Raw genomic sequence first — 22391 nt, 5'->3', positions numbered from 1 at the left:
AGGAAGAACCTTTAAATGCCCGAGGGATGTAGGGGGCATCAACTTCACCTGTGGGACCTCTGCCTGGGCCGCACCTGCTTAAAGGCGCAGGAGGAAACGCGGCAAAATCAGAGGCGGCTCTTCTGGAGAGACACGCGGTCCCGCAAGGCGGCCTTCCTCCCTCCTTCTCTCTCTAAGCCGGGCTCCTTCTCACACTGCAGGCGCGGCCCTCCGCCCTCCGGCCACTCCCTCAGGAGAGTCCCACTCCTCGCTCCGGGGCTGCAGGCCGGGGCGGCGCCTGAGGGCGGCGTGGGCAGCCTTCCTTTCTCGCCCATCTCCCGCCGCGCTGCCTAGGCCGGGTATTTCCGCGTCCGGGTCGCCTCAGCTGCTCAGCGAGGGGAGGCGGCCCTTGAGCAGCGGCGGGAGAAGCAGGCCTGGCGCCGAGGACGACGCGGCCATGGCCTTGGGCTGGTGGCAGCGCTGCTGCTGTCGCTGCGCCGGCTCTTCCCGGGCGGCGTGGCTCGCCGGGTCCGGGCGGGCCTTGGGCTCCTCCGCTAGCGGCGCCGGGAGGCAGCGGCGGGCTGTGGGGCCGGCGGCGCCCGCGTGGAAGGCGGAGGTAAGTCGGCGGCGCGCCGGGGCGAATGGAGGTCACGTCGGAATGAATGTGAGGAAACGCTAGCGGGATCTCCGGGCTGTTTCGTTTTCAGGTTCAGGGAGGGGAGAGAAGATGCTTAAGGGTCCGTAAAATGACGAGGGAATAAAGGGAGAATATTGGGGAGGTTTTGGTGGTGTTTTCACCCCTCCTCACACTCCTTAAAATGATGGGCAGTAAATTCAGGACTGAGGAAAAGGACTTCCTGCTGCGTTTGCTGCGAGGAGGTGCAGGGATGATGGCCTCGGCTTGGAGGGCTTTGCAAGGGGATTTGGCAAATCCGCGGAGGATGCATCTGTCCGTGGCTACTGTCCACGCGAGCTAAATTGCATTTGCATCTTCAGGGGTATCCCCCTCTCTCCAGAGCAGTGGTTACAAACCCTTTTTTGGCCATGCCCCACCTAAGCATCTCTAAAATCCTGATTCCACACACACACACACCCCAACATATAATTCTTCCTATTCAAAAAATGAAATCCTGTTCACATGGAGGAAGCCTAAAAGGCCATTCACTGTAAATAACTCATTCTTGAATTGCCCCCCTTAAAAATCAAATTGCCCTGAACCACTGCTCTGGATATTTAAGGCAATGGAGTAGGTCTCTTGCCCTCAGTACTTTGGGCTGCTTTGGTCACTGATGCTTGACCAGATTGACATTTTGGGTTGAGGCAGCATGGGATTTTTCATGTACACAAAACCTTGGGAAAGATAAGGGGCTGTTTTTTTAAAAGGAAAGGTAGGGGTAGGGAGTTTAAAAAAATGAGCACAAACCTGAGGGGATAGCTCAGTCTGCAGAGCATGGGACTCTTAATCTCAGGTTTGTGGGTTCGAGCCCCACGTTGGGCAAAAGATTCCTGGATTGCAAGGGGTTGGTCTAGAGATGAATCTAGACCGCGATGATCCTCATGGCCCCTTCCAACTCTATGGTTCTACAATTCTGAGGAATGTTTTTACTTCATTCATATATCCTGTTGAGATAGCCACCAGCTTGGATGGCTTTAAAAGATTTAAAAGAAGTTGGGTGGCCATCTGCCATGGATGCTTTAGTTGAGATTCCTGCATTGCAAAGGGTTGAACTAGATAACTCTCAGGGTCCCTTTCCAACTCTACAATTCAGTGATTAGACAAAATAACGAAGGCTAAGGCTGTCACTGACTACCAGCTTGATTACTATTCCCTCTGCTGTTGAAAGCAGTATGCCTCTGAATGCCACTTGTTGAGAAACACAAGAGGAGAGAGTGTTGTCCTTGGGTCAGTGCAGGTAACATGGATACATAGAACAGCTGGGCCATTCATCACCAGTGTAAAGTCCCTTTCAGATGGCGGTCTTGGAATAGAAGCCTTTTATCTGTGTAATATTTGGTTGCGTGTGCAATATTCAAGAAGTTGTTCAGTGGGGACAGGGAGTGAAATTATTGCCCCACAATTTGCTGTGCTTTTATGCAAGATGCATTATGAAGCCCTTCAGAATATTGGTAGCAGTGTGTGAGTGATAGATTTTGAGTTGTGAGAAGGAACAACAGTGAACAAGTCAATACTCATCCATTGAAGGGGCTTGGGGGAAAGTACAGTTCATTGGCTCTGATGATTGTATCTTCATAAACCATGGAAATGAATGTTCGGGCCAAGCATTTCTTCTCCTCTCCTTATACACCTCTCCTTATACACCACTTTGCGCCAGAAGCGTTTAGTCATGCTGCCCACATGGCCTGAAAAGCTGTCTGAGGACAAACGCTGGTATGAACTGGTGGGCCGCCCTGATCTAGAGCAGGCCTTTTTCCACACAGAGGTGCTAGAACATCCTTCCAGCTTTGCTGTCAGCCTTTGGTTGCAAGCAGCTTCATTTCAGAGGGCACTTGGGATTCTGAGCTGCTGTATTCGGGGTGGCTTTTTCTTCTGTATTATTATTTGTTAATTTGCTGTTTGTGGCTTGTTTAGATTTATACCTTTAATTATTATATTTAGCTCTTTTATGTTACTAGCTGCTGCCGTGCCTTTGCAGAATAGGCAGGATATTGATGTTAATTTTTTTTTTTAAGTAGAGGCATGTTCTTGTGTACTCAAGGTTAAGTTAAAAAAATGATCTAAAGCAGCCCTTACAACTGGCATTGGGAACCTCATGGCCTCCAAATATTGAAGACTACAACCCCATCATTCCTGACATGTTGTCTGGGGGCTGAAGATAGTTGGAGGCCAAACACATCTGGAGGGCTACAGGTTCCCCATACCTGCTTTAGAACCATGGGCTCCCCAAAGATTCCTTTAAGATGGATGCTTGGAGATCTTGGGAACAATCACTAAGAACCATTCTGCACAATCCTAAAAGCCTATTCATAACATCAGCAACATAACTGACATTCAACAAGGGTTCATCAGTTTGAATCAAACAGGAAACTATGACTGAATGCAAATGAAGTGCCAAAGTGGTGTAAGGTAAAGGTAAAGGACCCCTGGATGGTTAAGTCCAGTCAAAGGTGATTATGGGGTGCAGCACTCATCTCACTTTTCAAGCCGTGGGAGCCAGTAACTATTGCTGTCTTGTTTGCAAGGCACATATTAATGCAGCCTTGGAAACAAGACAACATTATCACTTGCCTTGGTTGCATGTAGGTTGAATTAATGCAACTCACTCTACATGGTGCTAACTTTCAACAATCCTTGCTTCAGAAGCTTCTGTTCACCCAGTATGCAGCTACAAACATGTTGGCGGGTTCTCACCCACAGGATCACATTGCACCTACCCTGAAACAGTTGCAGTGGTTACCTGCTTGCTTTCAGGCATAATTCAAAGTGTTTGGTCATTATCTTTAAAACCCTAAATGACTTAAGTCCTATATAGATTGGGGATTGTTTCCTCCCATACTGTCCTGGATTCTCCCCAATATTGTCTCAACCTTTTCTCACTTTAAATGGGTAAGAAGCTCACTGGTGTGGAGCCAGGCACACAGTTTTATCTGGTAAACCAAATGATTAGAGGTCTTGGGGCTGAAACAATCTTAATCCTAAGATCAGAAGTAGAGGATCTTTTCTGGTCTGCAACCACAAGGGTGGAAGCACAGCTAAGTGGGACAAGAGAAAGGACCTTCTCAGTGGTTGCACCCAGACTATAGAACACCTTGCCCTATGAAGTGTGGTTGGTCCCCTCTCACAACTCCTCCAACCCTGTAGTTATTGAAAACCATTTTCTTCCAAGAGGCTCTTGCAAGTTAGACAATATTCTTGCAATTCTTTTAACTGTTGGCACTGTCTTTTTGCAATCGTTCTGCATTGTTTTAATGAAATTATAATTTAGAATGCTGTAACATGTCCTAAGTAGTGCAGAAGGCAGAATATAAATACTCAACTAAAATAAAATAAAAGTTAGGTGAAATGTGGTTTGTAAATGTATGCTCACTAATGTTTCATTTCTTTTTTCCTCTGGACAGAGACCTGATTTTCTTGGGAGAAGTTCGGCTCTATCCATTTTAAAAATTCGTAGCATATTTTGGCGGTAAGTTGAAGACCTTGCCATTGTATTGTATTGTATTGTATAGGAGTGGGTTTTAGGTAACCTGGGTGAATATTTTTAGAAGTCCTGCAGTTATGGGTGCTATCATGATCTATATAATGCTGTATGTTGATACAATATAACCAAAGCAGGTTCAGGGAAGCAATTTATACATTCAATAAACTAACTGGTATGGGATCAAGCTATTTCTCTCTTCCCCTTTGTTTTATACGACATAAGTGTTCATCTTCTATTTCATAACATTGATTTGATTTCGAGTTCCTCCTTGCATATTGTAACGTCTTTGGGCTGGATAGCTACCATATTTGGAGCATATCCTATTAAAAGGTCCTCCTGTACAAGCCTTCTAGGACAGCAACCTGCTTTGCCTTTGAACATGTAAAAGCTTCACCAAGCGACTTTACTCCTGTTTTTAAATGGAAGCTGAAGAACCAGTGGCAAGATGTAGTAAGTACCGTGGGGCAGGAGTGGTGGGGCAGGCAGCGGGGAGAAGCGCTCTTCTTCCCCCCCCCCCGCCTTGCGATCAGGTCCGGGGACAGCAGGGAGACGCAGCGCGTCTCCCTGCTGTCCCCGGAGTGGTGGGGCAGGCAGCGGGAAGAAGCGCTCTTCTCCCCGCCGTCAGCCTCCAAACCACTTCGGGAGACAGCGGGATGGCGGCGTTCCGCCTCCCTCTGTCCCCCAACCTTGTGGGGCTGGCGCTGGGGCTCTCCTGAAGCCTGGAGACCGAGAGGGGTTGGTGCGCACCAACCCCTCTCGCTCTCCAGGCTTCAGTGAAAGCCTGCATTCGCCCCATAAGACGCACCCTCATTTCCCCTTCATTTTTGGAGGGGAAAAAGTGCGTCCTATAGGGCGAAAAATACGGTAAGTGCAGTAGGAATGTCAGGCCAATAACATGCTCCTTAAGTTGAAACAATACTTAGGTTGAGGTAAAATGTGTCACTTCAGAATCAAGAGAAGGAAGTTTCCCTGGCTCAGCTACCGATTGGTAGGGATTCTTATCCCAGTGTTACATATTGAAGGGAAGGCCCCCATCAAGTGCACCAGTTGCAGTATTCACCTCATTCTGAAGCACATCTTGCCGAAGAGTCCACATTTCTTAAGTGCACAGCGAGTCTTTCTGCATACCTAGTTGCGTGTTCCAAACATGTCTTCACTTCACTTCTGGGTGACAGAGTACAAGCTGTATCCATGTTCCTGAGATTTATTGCCCAGCTGTCCTCTTCTGAATACTGTTTGAGTTATTTGGAACAAGCTGCTGCAAGAATTCTTCCGCATTTGACACAAGATTAGTGTGGGTACAATATGGGTCCACTGCTCCCGTACTATAAGCTTAAATAGGCTTGCTTGCATGCACAAGTTCCACGTAAACAAAATGAACTAGAGTAGTACCAGATACTCAATTACATATTGAGTGTCTTGATTGCAGCAAATATTCATTAGTCTATAATTACCATTTATCGTGTAGGGTGTAATAAAGCAAGACAATAAATCCTTATCTTTTGACCACCAAACTAGATGTTTGGAAACTGACTGCTTTTAATGAAAGAGCTGGTGCTGTGCTATTTTTATTGTAATTATTTATGTGTACACACCAAAAAGAAAAAGAAATATCATGTCATAGCTCTAGCACATAGTGCAGATGAAATCTTAAATGAGACCTCTGTTTTGTCCTGCCCCACCTTTGCTGCAAAGCTCAAATTTTTACTGTTTGAAAGCCTGTTGATAGCATTTTACAGGTTATAGCTGTCTAAAGGAGCTTGTAGAAATGTTCTGAAAGTAAGAAAAAATATTTCAGCCTCAGCTTGTTAAACTACGTACAGTGTGCCAATCTGCCCTCAACAAATTTATCTTACGCTCTCCCTCCACCAGCAGCCAATTAGGGGATTATCTCCTGCCCCCCACCCCTTTCAAAATACCATTTTCTTTCCTGCCCTCTCCTATATCCACATTACAGCATTTGTCTACTCACAAGTGAACCCCATTAAGTTCAGTGGCTAATTTGAGTACCATCTAAGGAGAGGGGGTAGTGTAACAGAGTGACGTTGAGGTGAACTGGCAGGTGCAGGGATAAAAGTTTAAGAAAGGAAAGGTTTAAGAAACCACTGAGAAATTTGGGTGGGAATCTGTTATGGATGAGAGCAGGCACAGAACTCGGGGACAATTTCCCTAGCTCTGCTCTTGCAGCTGCCCAGTAGGAATGGGCATGGAGACATGAACACCAGTACAAGGTGTTGCAGAGGCTTTTGTGATATAGGGTGGCAAGTACAAAGTAGGTGAGAAATGAGTGAGGGGGGGGAGGAGAGAAAGAAACCAAATTTTTAGAGAACAAATCATGTGGGGCAACTTGTGATTTTAAGCATAGTTTGTTTAATAAACTATGCCTTAGCTTTGGCTTAGCACAACATGCAAATCAGGCCAGTATTTTGTATGCTCTGTAAAATGAAACACAAATCCAACCTGTATTTTACCTCTCTAAATTCTTTCAAATAATGCTGTCGCCAGGTTTCACCACACAACGCTGCGATTGTACAGCTGTGGTACAGCGGTTAGTGATGAAAAATATAAGGATCCTTTTAAACTGGGAAGCAAAGACTTGAATAATCTCTATGAAGATATTAAAAAGGTAAGGGCTCTTTGGTGTCTGGTGTGAAGTGCTGTCATCTCTCTTCCAAAGAGCCATAACATTGCAGCAGCCTATTTCCAGATTTACTGCTCAACTTTAAAACTGCATTTTTGTTTGTTTACAGGAATTATGGGTATCTACTACAGAACTGAAGGAAATGTGTGAATATTACTTTGATGGCAAAGGGAAGGCTTTTCGACCAATGATTGTGGTGCTAATGGCTAGAGCGTGCAATTTTCATCATAATAACTCCGGGTAAATACCTAACCTGTATTTTTAAAGTTCTTACAATTTCAAATCCACTTGGCTAAAAAAAAAAAGTCACTTGCTAGCAATAACAGCAGGAGTTAAGCAGCATGTTTGCAACTGCACAATTTATGCATTTTTCAATATCTTTCCCAAACTGTACACAGCATTGCAAAGGGTGCCATTGTCCCCCTTCTTCCCCTCAATTTCATTCTAAAAACAAGAAAGGAAAAGGCCAGAATTCCATTAGCCCAATATATAAATATCTAGAATTGTTGGCACAAAGTGTCCGCAGCATTGAGCATAGTATGGGCAAACCTTTGCCCCAAATTGTAGTGTGGCAGAGGAGTTGCTCCCAGTGTTCTTTGGCACACTCATATGTGACGCACTAGGAAACTGGTATAAAAAGCGAGGGAAGGAGCAGCAGGCACAGCTCCAGGTGAGTCTAAAGTGGCCGTATGGCAAGGAAAGGAAGTGTGGGATTTACAGTGGTATTCCTCGGACTGGACCTACTGTAATAGACCCAACTTAGGCGCTGTGGTCTAAACCACAGAGCCTAGGGCTTGCTGATCAGAAGGTCGGCAGTTCGAATCCCCGCGACGGGGTGAGCTCCTGTTGCTCGGTCCCTGCTCCTGCCTACCTAGCAGTTTGAAAGCACATCAAGTGCCAGTAGATAAAATAGGTACCACTCCAGCAGGAAGGTAAATGGCGTTTCTGTGTGCCGCTCTGGTTCTCCAGAAGCGGCTTAGTCATGCTGGCCACATGACCCAGAAAAACTGTCTGCGGACAAAAGTCGGCTCCCTTGGCCCATAGAGCGAGATGAGCGCTCAACCCCGGAGTCGTCCGCGACTGGACCTAACGGTCAGGGTTCCCTTTACCTTTAATCATGTTCATTAGTTTCAGTGGGTCCTCTCTGAATAAAACTTAGACCTTACAGTGCTGTCCTAACCATGTCTACTTGGGAGTAAGTCCTGTAGAATTCAGCAGGGCTTACTCCCAGGTAAGTGGGGTAAGGATCACAGCCACAGGCTGACTTGATGCCCACGTTATAGCTTTTGGCTAATAGAAAGGTTTTTTGGGGTTTTTTGCGTGGGTTTCAGTAGGACAAGTTAATATCTTGTCCCCTTAGTGCTGCTGCTGTTGGTGCTGTGGGAAATTCACTGGCCAAGTGTTTTAAATTTCACTGACAAAATGTTCGAAGTGGGTCTTTAGATAATCTAGCACTGGGTTCTGTTTCTGTCATGGTCGGCTGGATTCTGCAAGGAAGCGTTTCGCAGAGGTTGGTGGAGATAGCTGTCTCTTTGCTCCTGTCACCTGGAGGCATATTGCCACGGAACATGAGAGCTCCATTTTTTCTTCCATCGCTAATATTCAACAATATATTCTGTCTCAGTCTTCCCCAGCCTGGTGCTCAGTTTCGGTTTGCAACTCCCATCAGCCCCCGCCCAAATGGCCATGGTAGCTGGGGCTAATGGAAGTGGTCATAAAAAACATCTGGAGGGCACGAGGTTGAGGAAGGCTGGTATATATAATCCCTTTTAAAAGCTAGTTTAGTTGCCAGCCCAACCTTCTGTAAAAAAAAACGGATTTCCTGTGTTTTATGAATAAATAATTTCAAGTTTGCTTCTTTAGCTGACCAAGTTCTTACGTTCCATACAAGAGGGAATAATTTCTCTTCATGCATTTGTCCTGCACCACTGTGTATTTCTATAAATTATTATTAAATTTATTACCCAGGTGCCCTTCTATAGGGAAGGAATGCTCTCCTGGGCCACCCCCCCCCCAAAAAAAAAGAATTCTTAGGGCAGGGGCCGCTCTGCTGATCTTAACACCCAAGACAGTCTGTAAGGAAGGTGGTCTGATGATGATGATGATGATGATGATGATGATGATGGTAATAACTTCTGACTTCCCCATACCTGCCCATAAAAACCAACTGCCTGCTGCTGCTGGAGAAGAATTGGATTAAGTTTGGATGAGGAAGTGAACTACAGAGACACTGGGTTCCAAACTATTTGTCACAAATGCAGAACAGGTCATTGCTATCCAAAACTGCTGAGCTGGTGAACGTGTCCTAGCGTGCTTGGTTTGCTCAGCTTCCGCTGTCTCTTTCACTCCGATTTTAGGGAAGTACAGGCAAGCCAGCGTTCTATAGCAGTAATTACAGAAATGATCCATACAGCTACTCTCCTTCACGATGATGTTATTGATGATGCAAATTCACGGAGAGGAAAACAAACAGTCAATCACATTTGGGGGGAAAGGAAGGTGAGTGTGTTTGTAGCGATGCAGTGATTTTTTATTTATTTTTTGTATTTGGAGGGATGTTTACATGGGAAGCTGTAGGGAAAGTATACAGGCTGTGAGGATGACTAAAACAAACGAGGCAGGTTTTATCTATTGCTTTTAAGATTAAATAATTACAGGTGTTTTATTTGCAACAGTTTATGTTAATTGCTTGCATGCTTTTGAATTGCACAGAACACTTGGCATGCAAAATTAAATACATTTGTTCTGCGCACAGCATAGTCTAGCCAAAGTTGAGCACTTCCTGAAATGAAGGGGCAAAAGTGTTCCTTGCACCCGAAGGCCTGCCTCCTAATTTGCCAACAAAAGCTGATCATATTTTATATCATTGTAGGTCACATTCAGAACTTTCTACACAGAGTTAAGCACTTTAAGCTCCCATTCATTCCAATAGGAGATATTTAAGCACATGCCTCTCACGATCCCATTGAGATCAATGGGACGTCAAAATGCTTAACTTTTACTGGGTAGAGCTCAAGCAATTAAGTGGATATGATCATTCTCTGGGACAAACACAGCAGTAATTCTAACCAAGCTTAAATATTTTGCAGCATAGTTTGAGATATTCTCCCAGGACCTTTTGACACTTAGTCGGGGGAGGGGGGTGCAAGAGGTGCCCCATCATACTTTCCTGAAAATGGAATCTTTGAATTAGTCCAGAGAAGCAGGTTTAGCAGAAGGCTGGAAAAACAGGAAATTATCTGAAGAGAAGCTGATAAAATAACCCGTCTGGGCAAATACCTTGAATTCTTGGAGTGCTGCTTCCCCTTTCCTTATCTTGTGGGTGGAGTGATGAGGGGGGGAAACCCAATTTATCCAGGGGTGGCCCACACAGTGCCCTCCAGATGTTGTTGGACTGCAACTCCCAGTGGCCAGAAAATATGGCCGGTGATCAAGGGTGATCTGTGGTCCACCAACATCTGGAGGGCACCACATTGACCATGCCCGATCCAGCACCTTCTTCTGCAGAATGTCCTCCCCACCCTTTGTCTTTTGGCCCCAGCTTGTTACAGCCCTGCTGCCCACTCACCTCTTCCACTGTCCTTGAATTCTTGAAACACGTGAGCTAGAATTATGGGTGGGAATTGCAGTAGTAGTGGGGAGATGAGACAAGATAACAGAGCAGGAAGGGCAGTTCAGCTATGTATGTGTCAGCTGGGGCAGAGTTTAGGTTAATAAAAGGGGTTCTTTGTGCCGAGATCTTGCTGTGTTTGTGTCACAATCTTCCCTGATATCCAGTGGGAAAGAAAGGAGCACATCTTAATGGTGCACCTGCTGGTTCCAATTTAATCTAATCCAGCAATGGTGCTTCATGTGCGTAACTGACACCGATGCTCTTTCAGGCCCCATTGACTTGGTAAGCACACCTGTTGATCTGGCTGGGCAGGGCCTCCTCATCTGCGTGCAACTCACAGCTGGTTTGGAGGCATGAGAATGACGTGGACTTAGCCCTGTCCTTCAACTTCTGTAAGCAAAAGCAGCCATGGAAAATTATCTTGGTCTGAACAATTAAAAGCTGTACTTGGCATTTCAAGTAATAAATAGGATGGTTGAAAGTTATTGTTCATGGCAGCCTTGAAATTATTTAGCTGTTGGGGATATTTTGTTTCTTTTTTATTAAATGCTTGTATTGGTTTTTTTGTCTGCTGGTCTGGGCTCCTTTGGAGAAAGGGCAGGATGGCTTTTCAAATAAATAATAAAATCATCATATGTAGCAGCTGAGCTGACCTCTCTTTACACTGCTAGTGAGCATAATAGCAGACTCCTGGCTTAGAGGTTCTATCCTGTCCCTGAGCAGACATTGTGGTGTAGTGCCTTCTACCATCTTGAGCTGGTGGCCCAGCTATACCCATATCTGGACAGGGATAGTTTAACTCCATTGACCTATACTGTGGTAATCTCTGGGTTAATTACCACAATGCACTGGGCACTGGGTTGCCCTGGAAGGCTGTTTGGAAACCGCAGTTGGTGCAGAGAGCAGTCGCCAGGCTGCTGATGAGGTGGACCGTATTACACCAGTATTAGCACAACTGCAGCTGCTGCTTACACCTTTTTAGATCCAATTCAGAGTGCTAGTTTTAACCTGTGAAGCAGCAGTGGTGAAGCGCTGGCCAATCTTGGCACATCAGGCTTCCCTTCAGGCTTCTTTAGCCTGCCAGACTGTTAGGGGGACGGCACCCCCCACCTTATTAGGGCAGATAAGGGCAGGGTTTAAAAGGAACTCTCAGAAGCTTCAAGTAGTCTCCTGATTGTTCCTCTGCTGGTGGGTGGCAAGAGTCTGTCGAAACCACTCCCTTTGCCTAGCACTGCTCTTTGAACTTTTGAAATTGGAAGTTGAAAAAGCAGTGTGCAGTAGCCTCCAAGGAACTCAGTTTCACTGAGTCCCGTCCTGGGAACAGGCATGGACAGCCAAAGCAAGCATCCCTTTGGGAAGCAGCTACTTTTTAAAAGGATCAGCTACGCAGGGGATTCCCTGCAAGTAGCCAGTCCTTCCAGAAGGTGGGGTTTTTTCTGTCCTCATGATCACCTGATCAAAGGATTGTCAAGACAGTTCCCCTCCCCGCACCCGCTCCCATTTGAGCTTCCAGAGGATCAAACAGGAGTGCAGTCTGAAAGCCCTTTCCAATAGCAGAAGTCTTTCAAACAGCATTGAAGGTCCCAGCAATTGGGACTTCAAAGCACATCACTTGCCATCATAGTGACTGACAGGGGAAGCCCTGCCAGGGATAACAATCTGGCCCACTACCCAGAAAAGGTACCCCACCCCTTTTATATAGCCTTATATGGCTTGGGACCAAAACTTCTGACTGACTGCTTCTCCCATTAAGAATATAGCTGGATATTACAAGAGTTGTCTAGTGCCAAGAGAGGCTCAGAGGGGCAGCAACATGGAGAGGCTTTTCAGTGGTGGCCCCCACACCTGTGAAATGCTCATGCTATTGAGGCCTGCTTGGCATTGACACCGACATATTTTTGGTGCCAGGGTAAGACTTCACTCTCATTCAGGTATCTGTAAAGAGAATACCTTTGAATAAATCCGGAGAAAAAAATAAATCACACAAAAATGACTGTAAATTGAAAACGCCTCTCTTCCCCCTCCCCTCCTCCTGCTGCATTAAAGAGAAATCAATTTCAGTATTGTATGTATGCTGCTTCTCTTTTAAAACAAATTCTTCCTTTCCAGGCAGTCCTAGCTGGTGATTTCATCCTTTCTGCAGCCTCTTTAGCATTAGCACGTATTGGAAGCGCAACCATTGTTTCTGTGATAACATGTGTGATTGAGGATCTGGTGCATGGTAAGGCATTTTAACAAAATCTCTAGAAGCAACTGAGACTTTTTGTCTAGGCAGCAGTTGAATGACAGTGTTGGGCTCTTCATCTTTTTTTAGGCGAATTTCTTCAGATGGGTTCCAAAGAAAACGAAAACGAGAGATTTGCTCACTACCTCGAAAAGACCTTTAAGAAGACTGCGAGTCTTATAGCAAACAGCTGTAAAGCAGTATGTACGTTCCGTCTTTCTTGTTGTTCATATACCATGATGCATCAGTGGGAAACTTGCGGGGGGGGGGGTTGCAGCCTTTTCACAGCTTTCTCTTACTAGCTCTTCAGGCTTAAGGGGCCCAAAGTCCTGCAAGCCTCTCCAGTACGTGTCTCATGCTGAAAGAAGTGAAGCACATCAGTAACTTAGCACTCTTTGCTTATCTCAGTCTCACAATGTTAGGAAATGAGTCAAAGGAGGATATTAAAAAAACCGATGTCTTGATGGCTAGTGCCATTGGTGGCTGCTGTACTTTGCCATTCCTTGTTGTAATGTCATCTTTCTTTCTTTTATGCATCTATTTTGGAAGACTTCCTAACTTAAAGTGCAGTTCTGAGCAGACATGAGTCCTGTTGAATTCAGTGGGGCTTATTCCCAAGTGGGTGGAGTTAGGACTGCAGCCTAAAATGTCCAAATAATATATTGCCAAAACTTCAATGGGTATAAAGCTGCATTTTAAATCCTGGTTTGGCTCTTCCTTTGTCACAATGGCTGATTTCCATATTGCTTTCAGATACTCACTTGTGCTGTTGCTTAAATTGTACTAGAGACACTTGAGCTAGGATGCAGAGTTCCCTAGTATTGTTCGTTCTTACTGCTATTAGCAGACTTCTAGGGTTGTTTAAGTGTATAGAGTGATGCACATTGGAACAAAAATGCGTGACTTCACCTATATGCATCGATGAGGTCTGTACACAAAGGAGTGAATAACCATGATAGTGATAATGAGTGGTGGATAGTTCATTGAAAACATCAGCTCTTGTGCAGCAGCAGTGAAAAAGAACTGGGAACTATTAAGAAAGGAATTGATTGAAAATGATGCTGCCAGTTGTCACAGTGCCCCTATACGCCGTCCCCATCACAAGAGCTGCAGTTGCCAATGATGTAACAGTCAAACCTTGTTCCCAGGATTCTTTGGGGGAAGCCATGACTGTTCAAAGTGGTCCAGTACTGCTTTAAATGTATAGTGCAGCCCTAGTCTAGTGCTATGTCCTAGATGTGTTAATTCATGCAACTGTTTGCATTGGGGGGTGGGATTTAACATGGTGTACCTGTCTCCTGAATATGTTGCTTCCCAAGGGACATCAGACATGATCACTATAGCCTCTCTCTCTCCCCCCCCCCACCTCTCTCTCTCTCTCTCTCTCACACACACACACACACACACACACACACACGTGAAGACCAGCTTGTAGCAACTTCAGTGCAGAAAATGGCTGCCTCAGGCAGATTTCGCATGAAACAATCACCTATTTGACCGTCGTGTCCACTTTTTACATTGTGTTTTGTGAATTTAACGCTGCCCTTTTTGTGGAGAAGAAATTGCTCTCGAGTTTCTGGCAATTGCTGGGACCAGAGTTGCCTCAAATGACATGGCTGCCATTGCATTAGTAATTGGCAAACAATCAGATTGCAGCCCATCATTCTGTATCTCGGAGACTCCAAGCCCTGTGCATGCAATGAAGTTTGGCCATGATGAATATTTGATATATCCAATCTAAATTCAGATATATATATATATATTTAATGCTGTAGTTCAGATGGGCCTTGTGTTCTTTTAAATAGGTCTAGTTTGTACGTGCCTGGGTGTATAAACAGGGACTGGGGGTGGTCAACAGTGCAGCTAATGAAGCCTGTCTTCTCTCTTCAGTTGTTTACGGTTAATGTGCTGCATATACAAACAATGGATACTAATGACAGAATTCTTTTGTGTTTCCCTTTCAGGTTTCCATTCTAGGTTGCCCTGATCCAGAGGTGCATGAGATTGCATACCAATATGGAAGAAACCTCGGGATAGCATTTCAGGTAGTATATAGCAGGCACAGTATAAAAATTCTGGAAGTGATCTACCCATGGGGCAGAGCCAAAGTGGTTGAGCTTTTATAGGGAGGGGGAAAGCTTAGCTTTATTGGGGGGGGGGGGACATCACTCACCTAGAACGACGGTGCAGCGGTGAAGACTACTCTCATTTTCTAACTCGTCAGCTAAATGCCAATTTCAAACAACAGAAGAAAAGAGCAATGGCAGTGGGGAGGGGGAAGGACTTCCACTCCATTGCTTATCGCTGCTGCAGATCAATAGGGATCCTGTGATCGAACAAGATCATCCGGGGATCGACTGGTTGACCAGTTTGACATCTCTGGTATTTAGAGATACTAAGGAAATAGGCTAAGAAACTAGCTTTTAGACTTGTGAGACAACAAATGACTGGGGCCAGTGCCATAAAGCAGTAAGATCAGCAAGCTTAGACTGTCTCCTGTTCGGCAGGCAGAAAAGAAGTGAAAGCTGGATACCATTATTATAATTGTTATGAACTAATTCTTTTTAAGATCCTTGTTAACTGGTCTCAATGTGTGTCTGTTTGTTTGCAGTTGATAGATGACGTGCTGGATTTTACATCCTGTTCTGATCAGCTGGGAAAGCCAACGTCAGCAGACCTTAAGCTTGGTATAGCCACTGGTCCTGTCTTATTTGCTTGTCAGCAGGTAGGATTAATAAATATACTGTCTTCACCCCAAGTTAAACTTGTACTGCTGGCTACTTGAGAGACATCTACAGTGGTACCTTGGGTTACAGACGCTTCAGGTTACAGACGCCGCTAACCCAGAAATAGTACCTCGGGTTAAGAACTTTACTTCAGGATGAGAATAGAAATCGCGTGGCAGCAGCACAGCGACAGGCCCCATTAGCTGAAGTGGTACCTCAGGTTAAGAATGGACCTCCAGAATGAATTAAGTTCTTAACCCGAGGTACCACTGTATATTGAAATTTAAGGACGAGTAGGGGTGGAAGCGCTTCATGTTACCTTGTTCAAGCCATATGCCTGCCTTTTCATAAAAATGCTTGTGAGATGGTTATAGGTGAGAAAAGATAATAGGTAGTTCGTCTCTCCTATTGGTTGCTAAGCTCTTGCATTTTGGGGGAAGTTAATGTTTTTCTCCTTCTCAGTTCCCAGAAATTAATGCCATGATAATGAGGCGATTCAGTTTGCCAGGAGACATTGAACGTGCCCGGGAGTATGTATTACAGGTAAGACAAGACCAGACTAAAATAAATACCAGCTCATACATGTATCTAATGCTGCTAGACAATAATGTTCAGTACAATAGATTTAGTTAGTAGGAATTCATCTGGAATTAAGTTTTATGATTATTTTTGAAGCCCTGATGTAGGATTCTAGCCTTTACTCTTAACACTTCATTTTACAAAGCAAATTTATATTGGGTATCACCTATCAATGATATGTGTGGTTTTCTCCAACAACTTAAACACAAATTTCAGAAGTTTTAGTAAGCCCCGTGTTTTAATATTTGTTGTAAGCTATCTTGAGCAGGGTATAAATATTTCAATAAGGTGACTGCAAGAACAGATTTTCACCATTAACCTCCTATGGAGAACAGGACCTGTTCACTCAAGTCTGAACGCTTAATGCAGAAAATGTGAGCATGATACGTTCTGTCCAGTAAGCATTGGTGTAAATTAGTTTTGTGCTTCTCATTTCCGGTGCATTCAACTCTGTTGTAATCTAAATGTATTTACTTGACGCTTTAAGTACAAATAACCACCTTGGAGGAGTGTAGAGGTAGTCGAGCACATTCAGACAGCGTATTTGCTTGTCCCTCAGCTTTTAAACTGCTTGGAGCATAGAAAAGCTCTGCCTTATGGCAAATCTGACCATTGGTCCATCTAACTTAACATTGTCTACACTGGCAGTGGCTCTCCAGGCTTGCTGGCAGCAGGTTTATCCCAGTTGGTTCTGGAGATGCAAAAGGTCCCAGATTCAATCCCTAGCATCGAACCTACAGAGCCCTTGAGCTCTGCAGAATGGTGGTTTTGGACAGTTCTAAAAACACCTTTGCTAAAATTTATGTTCTAGAATCAGTTTCAAAATCTGACAGAAAAGAGGAAGCAAGAAAGATTCCATGGCCTCCTAACTTCTCTACTTAAAAGTCTTTGGGTGTTTTTTCTTTTTCTTTTTTAGAGTCATGGCGTGCAGCAAACAACCTACCTCGCCCAGCGCTACTGCCATAAAGCAATGACAGAGATCAGCAAGCTCAGACCATCCCCTGAAAGAGATGCCCTCATTCAACTAGCAGAAATAGTCATCGCCCGAGACAAATGACTCAGCTGCCAGAATGAGTTGCAATGAAGGAGATATTTACCAGACTGTGCCTAAATCTACATGGTGAAACATCTTGGCTTGCTTCCAGTGCAGTTACCAAAATTTAAGTTATCCTCACTGAAATAAATATAACTAGGTTTATGAAGTAAAAATGTTTTATTGAAGGAAGCCATACAAAAATGATGAAACAAGATCAGTCTGTTAAACTGGTAGCAATGCCTTGTGCCTGTATTTTTAATGGGTGGGGGGTTCCTGTTTTTGTCATGGGCACTGTTTACATCGTTCAATATTGACACCCAAGGCCACAATGAATAAATACAATCAATGTGTTGAAAATCACTTTTGCAAACGCCTTGGTGTGTGCTGGGAGTATAAGAAAGATACCTTAAGAATGATCTAATTGCCTATTAGTTTCAGAGTACCAAGAATATTAAAGGAGTATGGTTTATTATAAAAAGACTGCACATATTTTTTTGTAAATAAACAGGTTATATACAATTTTAAGATGTTCCAATTTATAAAGGGAATACAGATAGGTTTTACGGATTGCTAACTGATCTCAGAAATAACAGATTAACAATTAGGAAAAGGCAAGAAAGCATTTAATATAGTTAGGTTTGTTTAAGGTAAGGCGGCAAGGGATGCTTCAGTATTTAATGCCACACTAGAAAACAACTGTAACCACTCGAACAGCCAGTACACCTGCTCTTTCATCATTTAATTTTAATACCCATTAAGACAGTTCAGTCCAAATAAATCTTTACTACATACAGTAAAAAAAAATCCCTTACTAAATCATAATCTGCCTTAGATTATCTAAGTAATACAAGTTTTGTACAAAGAGACCAAAAAAAGTCACCTGACGTTGTGCTCAAAATGGAGGTGTCAAAGTGCATGTGTTGCTTTCTTAGAAGAGCAAAGTAGGCTGTGACTGCTCGTGTCCTTCCCTACGTGAGCGGATATGATTAGCTCCTTTCAGTAGGACACCTGGACCAGCATCATCTCTCCTGTAGTATCTGCCTCCACCTGGGCTCACATGCTCCTTGTATTTTGTGGATGGCTGTGGCAGCAACCGTCTTTAAATACAGTGATGTGGACAAGTCAGTAGCAAATCCCTTCAGTGCTACAATGTCATCTTAGCAGGACATGCAACCTTCCACGTTTTAAGTGAGGTGGCCGATAGGACAGTGACTTGTGATAAGCTTCCTCACAACTCTGCATGTTGTGGAATGTGTTAAGATCGGAGAACAAAACTTGGTAGCCTCATAACCAGGGCCAAGTGGCTTCATTTAATAACCACAGTCACCCAAGCTGGTAAAGGCAATCACCCCTTAGGAAGCTCCACTGCCAGAGTAAAAGACTACTGGGTGGAGGGAAGAATGCATTGTTGATTCCTGGTGTTGTAGCTGTAGTGCCAAAGATGCAATTAGATGGCATGACGTTGCCCATCTAATGCTAAATCAGCACTATCAGCCTGGACAGCTCTGATCATATGTGGATAGCTGGGAATAGGCACAGATTTCTGCTGCGTGTCAGTCCCCAGTTAAGTCTAGCATCCAAGAACTATCGGAAGAGATGTTAATGCAATTTCCCAGGCCCAGGACTCCTTTACTCTGCAAACTCCCCTATAAGCCTTTTAGCATTGTGATCCTCTGTTTAAAAGAGTAACAAGAGACATGAGTTGCAAGTGTCTAGCAGTTATCACTCACTGTCGCAATGAACAAAGCCAAATAGTTTTGTGTAATTTTACGCATCACGAGCTTGCAGAAACTTGGTTTCCTATCTCGGAGGATGTTAAGTTTTGCACTTGCATCAAAATTGTCCCTGCTTATAAGGGGCGGGGGGATTTTTGCCAAGTCAATGTTTTAGTATTGCTTTGCTTTGCAAGGCAAGCCAACAAATTAATGGACAAGACCTTTGGTTCACTTATGTATTTATGAATGGAAAAATTCAATGCAAATTTACTCATAAAAAACTCAGGTACAAATTACACATACATCATAAGACCACCCATCTTTGATTCAAATGGACACCTTAGAGACTCAAATGGACTAATTGGAATAGGTTTTGTGAAAGAGTACTCCAGGCAAAAGATTACAACAAATTGGAAGCATCTTGGATTTTTTGGAGAGAAAAAAGTATAATTCAATACATAAGTTTGTATGCATGCTTTTAAACAAATACTATAGTTTGAGGATGAGCAAGAGTCTAAACAAAGGTAAATGACCAGCACTATCAGACTTTTCAATCAGATTTAATGTTAGTCTAACATAGTTGTTAGTTTACCATGCTGCACTGAAAAAAGAAAATAATGGCACAATTTGAATCATGAGTCATTAAATATTATATACCCTACTTCCCCAGAATATTTAGGCTGGTCATAAAAATCAACAATGCATAAGTAAATAAGCATAATCAGTAATAAACAGTTGCTCGTTTTACAAACTCTGCAGAGACAAATGCTTACAGATGAACATTCAATCATACCATTTAAACAGTATGGCCTGAAAGGATGGGCACATTTTAAAGAGCATTAAGACAATTGTTAACCTTTTAGTTACCCTTTGTAAATAATTATGGCATGATTGAATAAGACCTGACCTGAAGAGAGAACTTAATCCGCATAGTGCATGATTGACTCAACATAGTTTCCAGGAAACAGGCCAGTCACTCTGTTGCAAACACCTTCATACCAGCCGTCATCATTCTTCTTTATAACATAAATGATTGCACCCTCCATGAATGACAGCTCATCATCCTTGTCCTTTGTGTAGTCATATATGGCAACAACTGGGAATTGGGGAGAGAGACAAAATTACTTTCCTGTAAGTGAGTCACAAAGGCACTTGAGGTTGGGAGTGGGGGCTATATTGCTAATTCAGCAACTTCTGAATCTAACTTGCAAACCAAAATAACAAAAAGGGCAGGCGCACAATAATGGCAACATGAAAAAGACTAACCTAACATTTAAACTGAATCTTCTGTATTCTAATCATAATGCGATCACTCTCTCTACTACAAAGTCCCAAATTCAATCCCCGGTACTGAAAACCTGTCTGATGCCTTGGGAAGTGGTGGCAAGTCAAAGGACATAGAATTGTAGAATTGGAAAGGGACCACAAGGGTCATCTATTCCAACCCCCTGCAATGTAGGAACCTTTTGCCCAGCACGGGGCTCAAACCCATGACCCTGAGATTAAAAGTCTACCAACTAAACTACCGAGCTACATTGGCAAACATGATGCAAGACAGTTTCATTTTGTTAGCTTGCGCCCAGTTCTCCAATCTATTAAGGTCATTTTGAATTCTGATTCTGTCTTCTGCAGCATTAGCTACCCCTCCCAGTTTGGTGTCATCTGCAAATTTAATGAGCATCCCCTCAAGTCCTTCAAGTCATTTATAAAGATGTTAAACAACAACGGGCCCAGGACAACCCTGCAGGACCCCACTTGTCACTTTTTTCCAAGATGACAAGGAACCATTAATGAGTACTCTTTGGGTTCGGTCAGTCAAATCCACTTAACAGTTACCTCATTCAACCCACATTTTACTAGCTTCCCCGCTGGTAAAATGGACTTTGTCAAAAGCCTTACTGAAATTTCCCTGATCCACCAAGTTTGTAATTCCATCAAAAGAAATCAGATTGGTCTGCATGACTAATTCTTGAAAAACAACTAAGTAAACACAGCATCCTTTTCTAAATGCTCACAGACCGATTGTTGAATTCTCTGTTCTAGGACCTTTCCTGGTATCGATGTCAAGCTCACCAGTCTATAATTACCTGGGTCTTCCTTTCCCCCCTTTTTGAAGATGGGGACAACATTTGCCCGCCTCCAGTCTGTTCTCCTCTCACCTGTTCTCCAATAATTCTCAGAGATAATAGATAAAGGCTTAGACGGTTTCTAAGCATGTGGAGATAAACATGCTTTGAAAACATCTTCAAACCTTTGCACTAATCGGACAAAGATCTAAAGAGTGGGTGCCTCTGCCCCCTTCTCCACTTAACCCTTAATGTGTTCAGATGAGCACCTAAGCACAGTTATGGTGACACATTTCAAACAGCACAGATTATTTAGATCTATTCCAATCTGGGTTCCAGCCTGGCCATGGGACTGAGTCACCCTTAGTCACCCTGATGGATGACCTCTGCAGAGAGCAGAGCTTCTTGAGCTCACTGCAGCTTTCAGTACTGTCAGGGAACTGCCATCGGAGCAAGATGCGGAGGGAAGGCTCCAGAGGGATGCAGGAGAGGGTCCCAGTAGGGAGAGAGGCAGCCCATCTGCTGGGGAAGGAAATCAGTGTAACACCAGTGGAGAAGGGGGGCAGATGGGGGAATCGGAGAGGAGGCTCCAAGACTCGAGCAACCCCTAAATCCATTACAAGTACCATTGACCATGATAACTTCCTGGACCTGCTCTGTGGAAAGGCAATTGGGGACACTGTGCTGCAATAGTTCATGACCAAATCTAGAGGGCAGCACTGGGGGAGTGCTTTTCAGATCCCCGGCATTTATGCTATGGGCACTATTTTATCCCCAGATAGGAGACACTGTGGGTGATTGGTTCCCTCACCCAAGAAACTTATCCATTATCTGCCTAAGACAGGACTGAAGTTCATCTGAAGGGGCAGGTACACTGTTTGGGGGTGCTTCTGGAACCCGCTTTGTCACTGGGTGCCCAGGTAGCCTCAGCAGCTAGAAATGCCGTTTGTGGACTGGGAGAGCGTGATCACAGCAGTTCAGGAACTGGTGACTTTAAAAAGGGATTGCGGCAATGCGCTTTACGCAGTGCTTCCCTTGATATAACATCATCTCAGTAATTTGTATAAACAACCCTATAAGATAGGTCAACATTATTGTCCCCCATACTGCAGATTTGCAGATGGGGCTGAGAGGGGGGATACACTGAGGCTGTGAGAATAAGGCTTCATACAGGGATGCACGGAATGTTTGCAGCGAAATTGGGATTTGGAGGTTAAGCCTCTCGTTTTTAACCTTGCTGCTAAGGGGCTGATCTGCTGCAGGCACAAGCGTGTTCGCCCATTACCTTTCTCAATATAGCTTTTAGGTGCCCAAGCCGGATCGCCGTCTGCATACGGGTCATTGTACTGCACGACTGCAGCCTCCTCATCTTCATAATCCACAGGTGGCGGAGGTGGCGGCGGCGGGGAGTCATCAAACATGGGCATCTCATCAGGAGGCGGCGGCGGAGGTGGAGTTGGACTGTCAGCAACTGGAAAGTCAGTGGAAAAGAGGACCTCTGTTAGGTTTTGTGCAAATGCAAGTAAACACATGATCAGGGACCCACATCTTCTATCAGATGCTAACGGCATGCACTACCCATACCATGCACAGATTAGAAACAAAAGCTCTGCGTGTTAAAATGCTATGATAGATGGGCTTTGCAGGTTACTAGC

General features: G+C 44.2%; 2 protein-coding genes across 13 annotated transcripts in view; one reads left to right on the top strand and one right to left on the bottom strand.

The window, feature by feature from the left end:
* PDSS1 (decaprenyl diphosphate synthase subunit 1) lies at positions 1-17315 on the top strand. Its single transcript, XM_083467503.1, is given in 12 exon segments — positions 1-212; positions 214-595; positions 4057-4121; positions 6642-6762; positions 6887-7017; positions 9135-9276; positions 12500-12611; positions 12705-12814; positions 14579-14659; positions 15226-15339; positions 15803-15883; positions 16836-17315. Coding segments are annotated over 12 exon segments (1677 nt in total). The 5' UTR covers positions 1-15; the 3' UTR covers positions 16977-17315.
* The window catches only part of ABI1 (abl interactor 1), a 96998-nt gene continuing 91720 nt past the window's right edge, over positions 17114-22391 (bottom strand). For all 12 annotated transcript variants that reach the window (XM_083467525.1, XM_083467516.1, XM_083467518.1 and 9 more), the window contains 2 exons: positions 22022-22207; positions 17114-19766 (listed from right to left, as the gene is read on the bottom strand). In XM_083467525.1, coding sequence (XP_083323651.1) covers positions 19591-19766; positions 22022-22207 — 362 coding nt within the window. In that variant the 3' untranslated portion in view covers positions 17114-19590. The remainder of the gene's footprint in view (positions 19767-22021; positions 22208-22391) is intronic.

The sequence above is a fragment of the Podarcis liolepis genome (genome assembly GCF_965112155.1).
Source record: "Podarcis liolepis genome assembly, chromosome: 12".
Taxonomy (NCBI): domain Eukaryota; kingdom Metazoa; phylum Chordata; class Lepidosauria; order Squamata; family Lacertidae; genus Podarcis; species Podarcis liolepis.
Note: the sequence above shows the minus strand (reverse complement) of the source record. Positions and strands in the feature narration are given on the sequence as shown.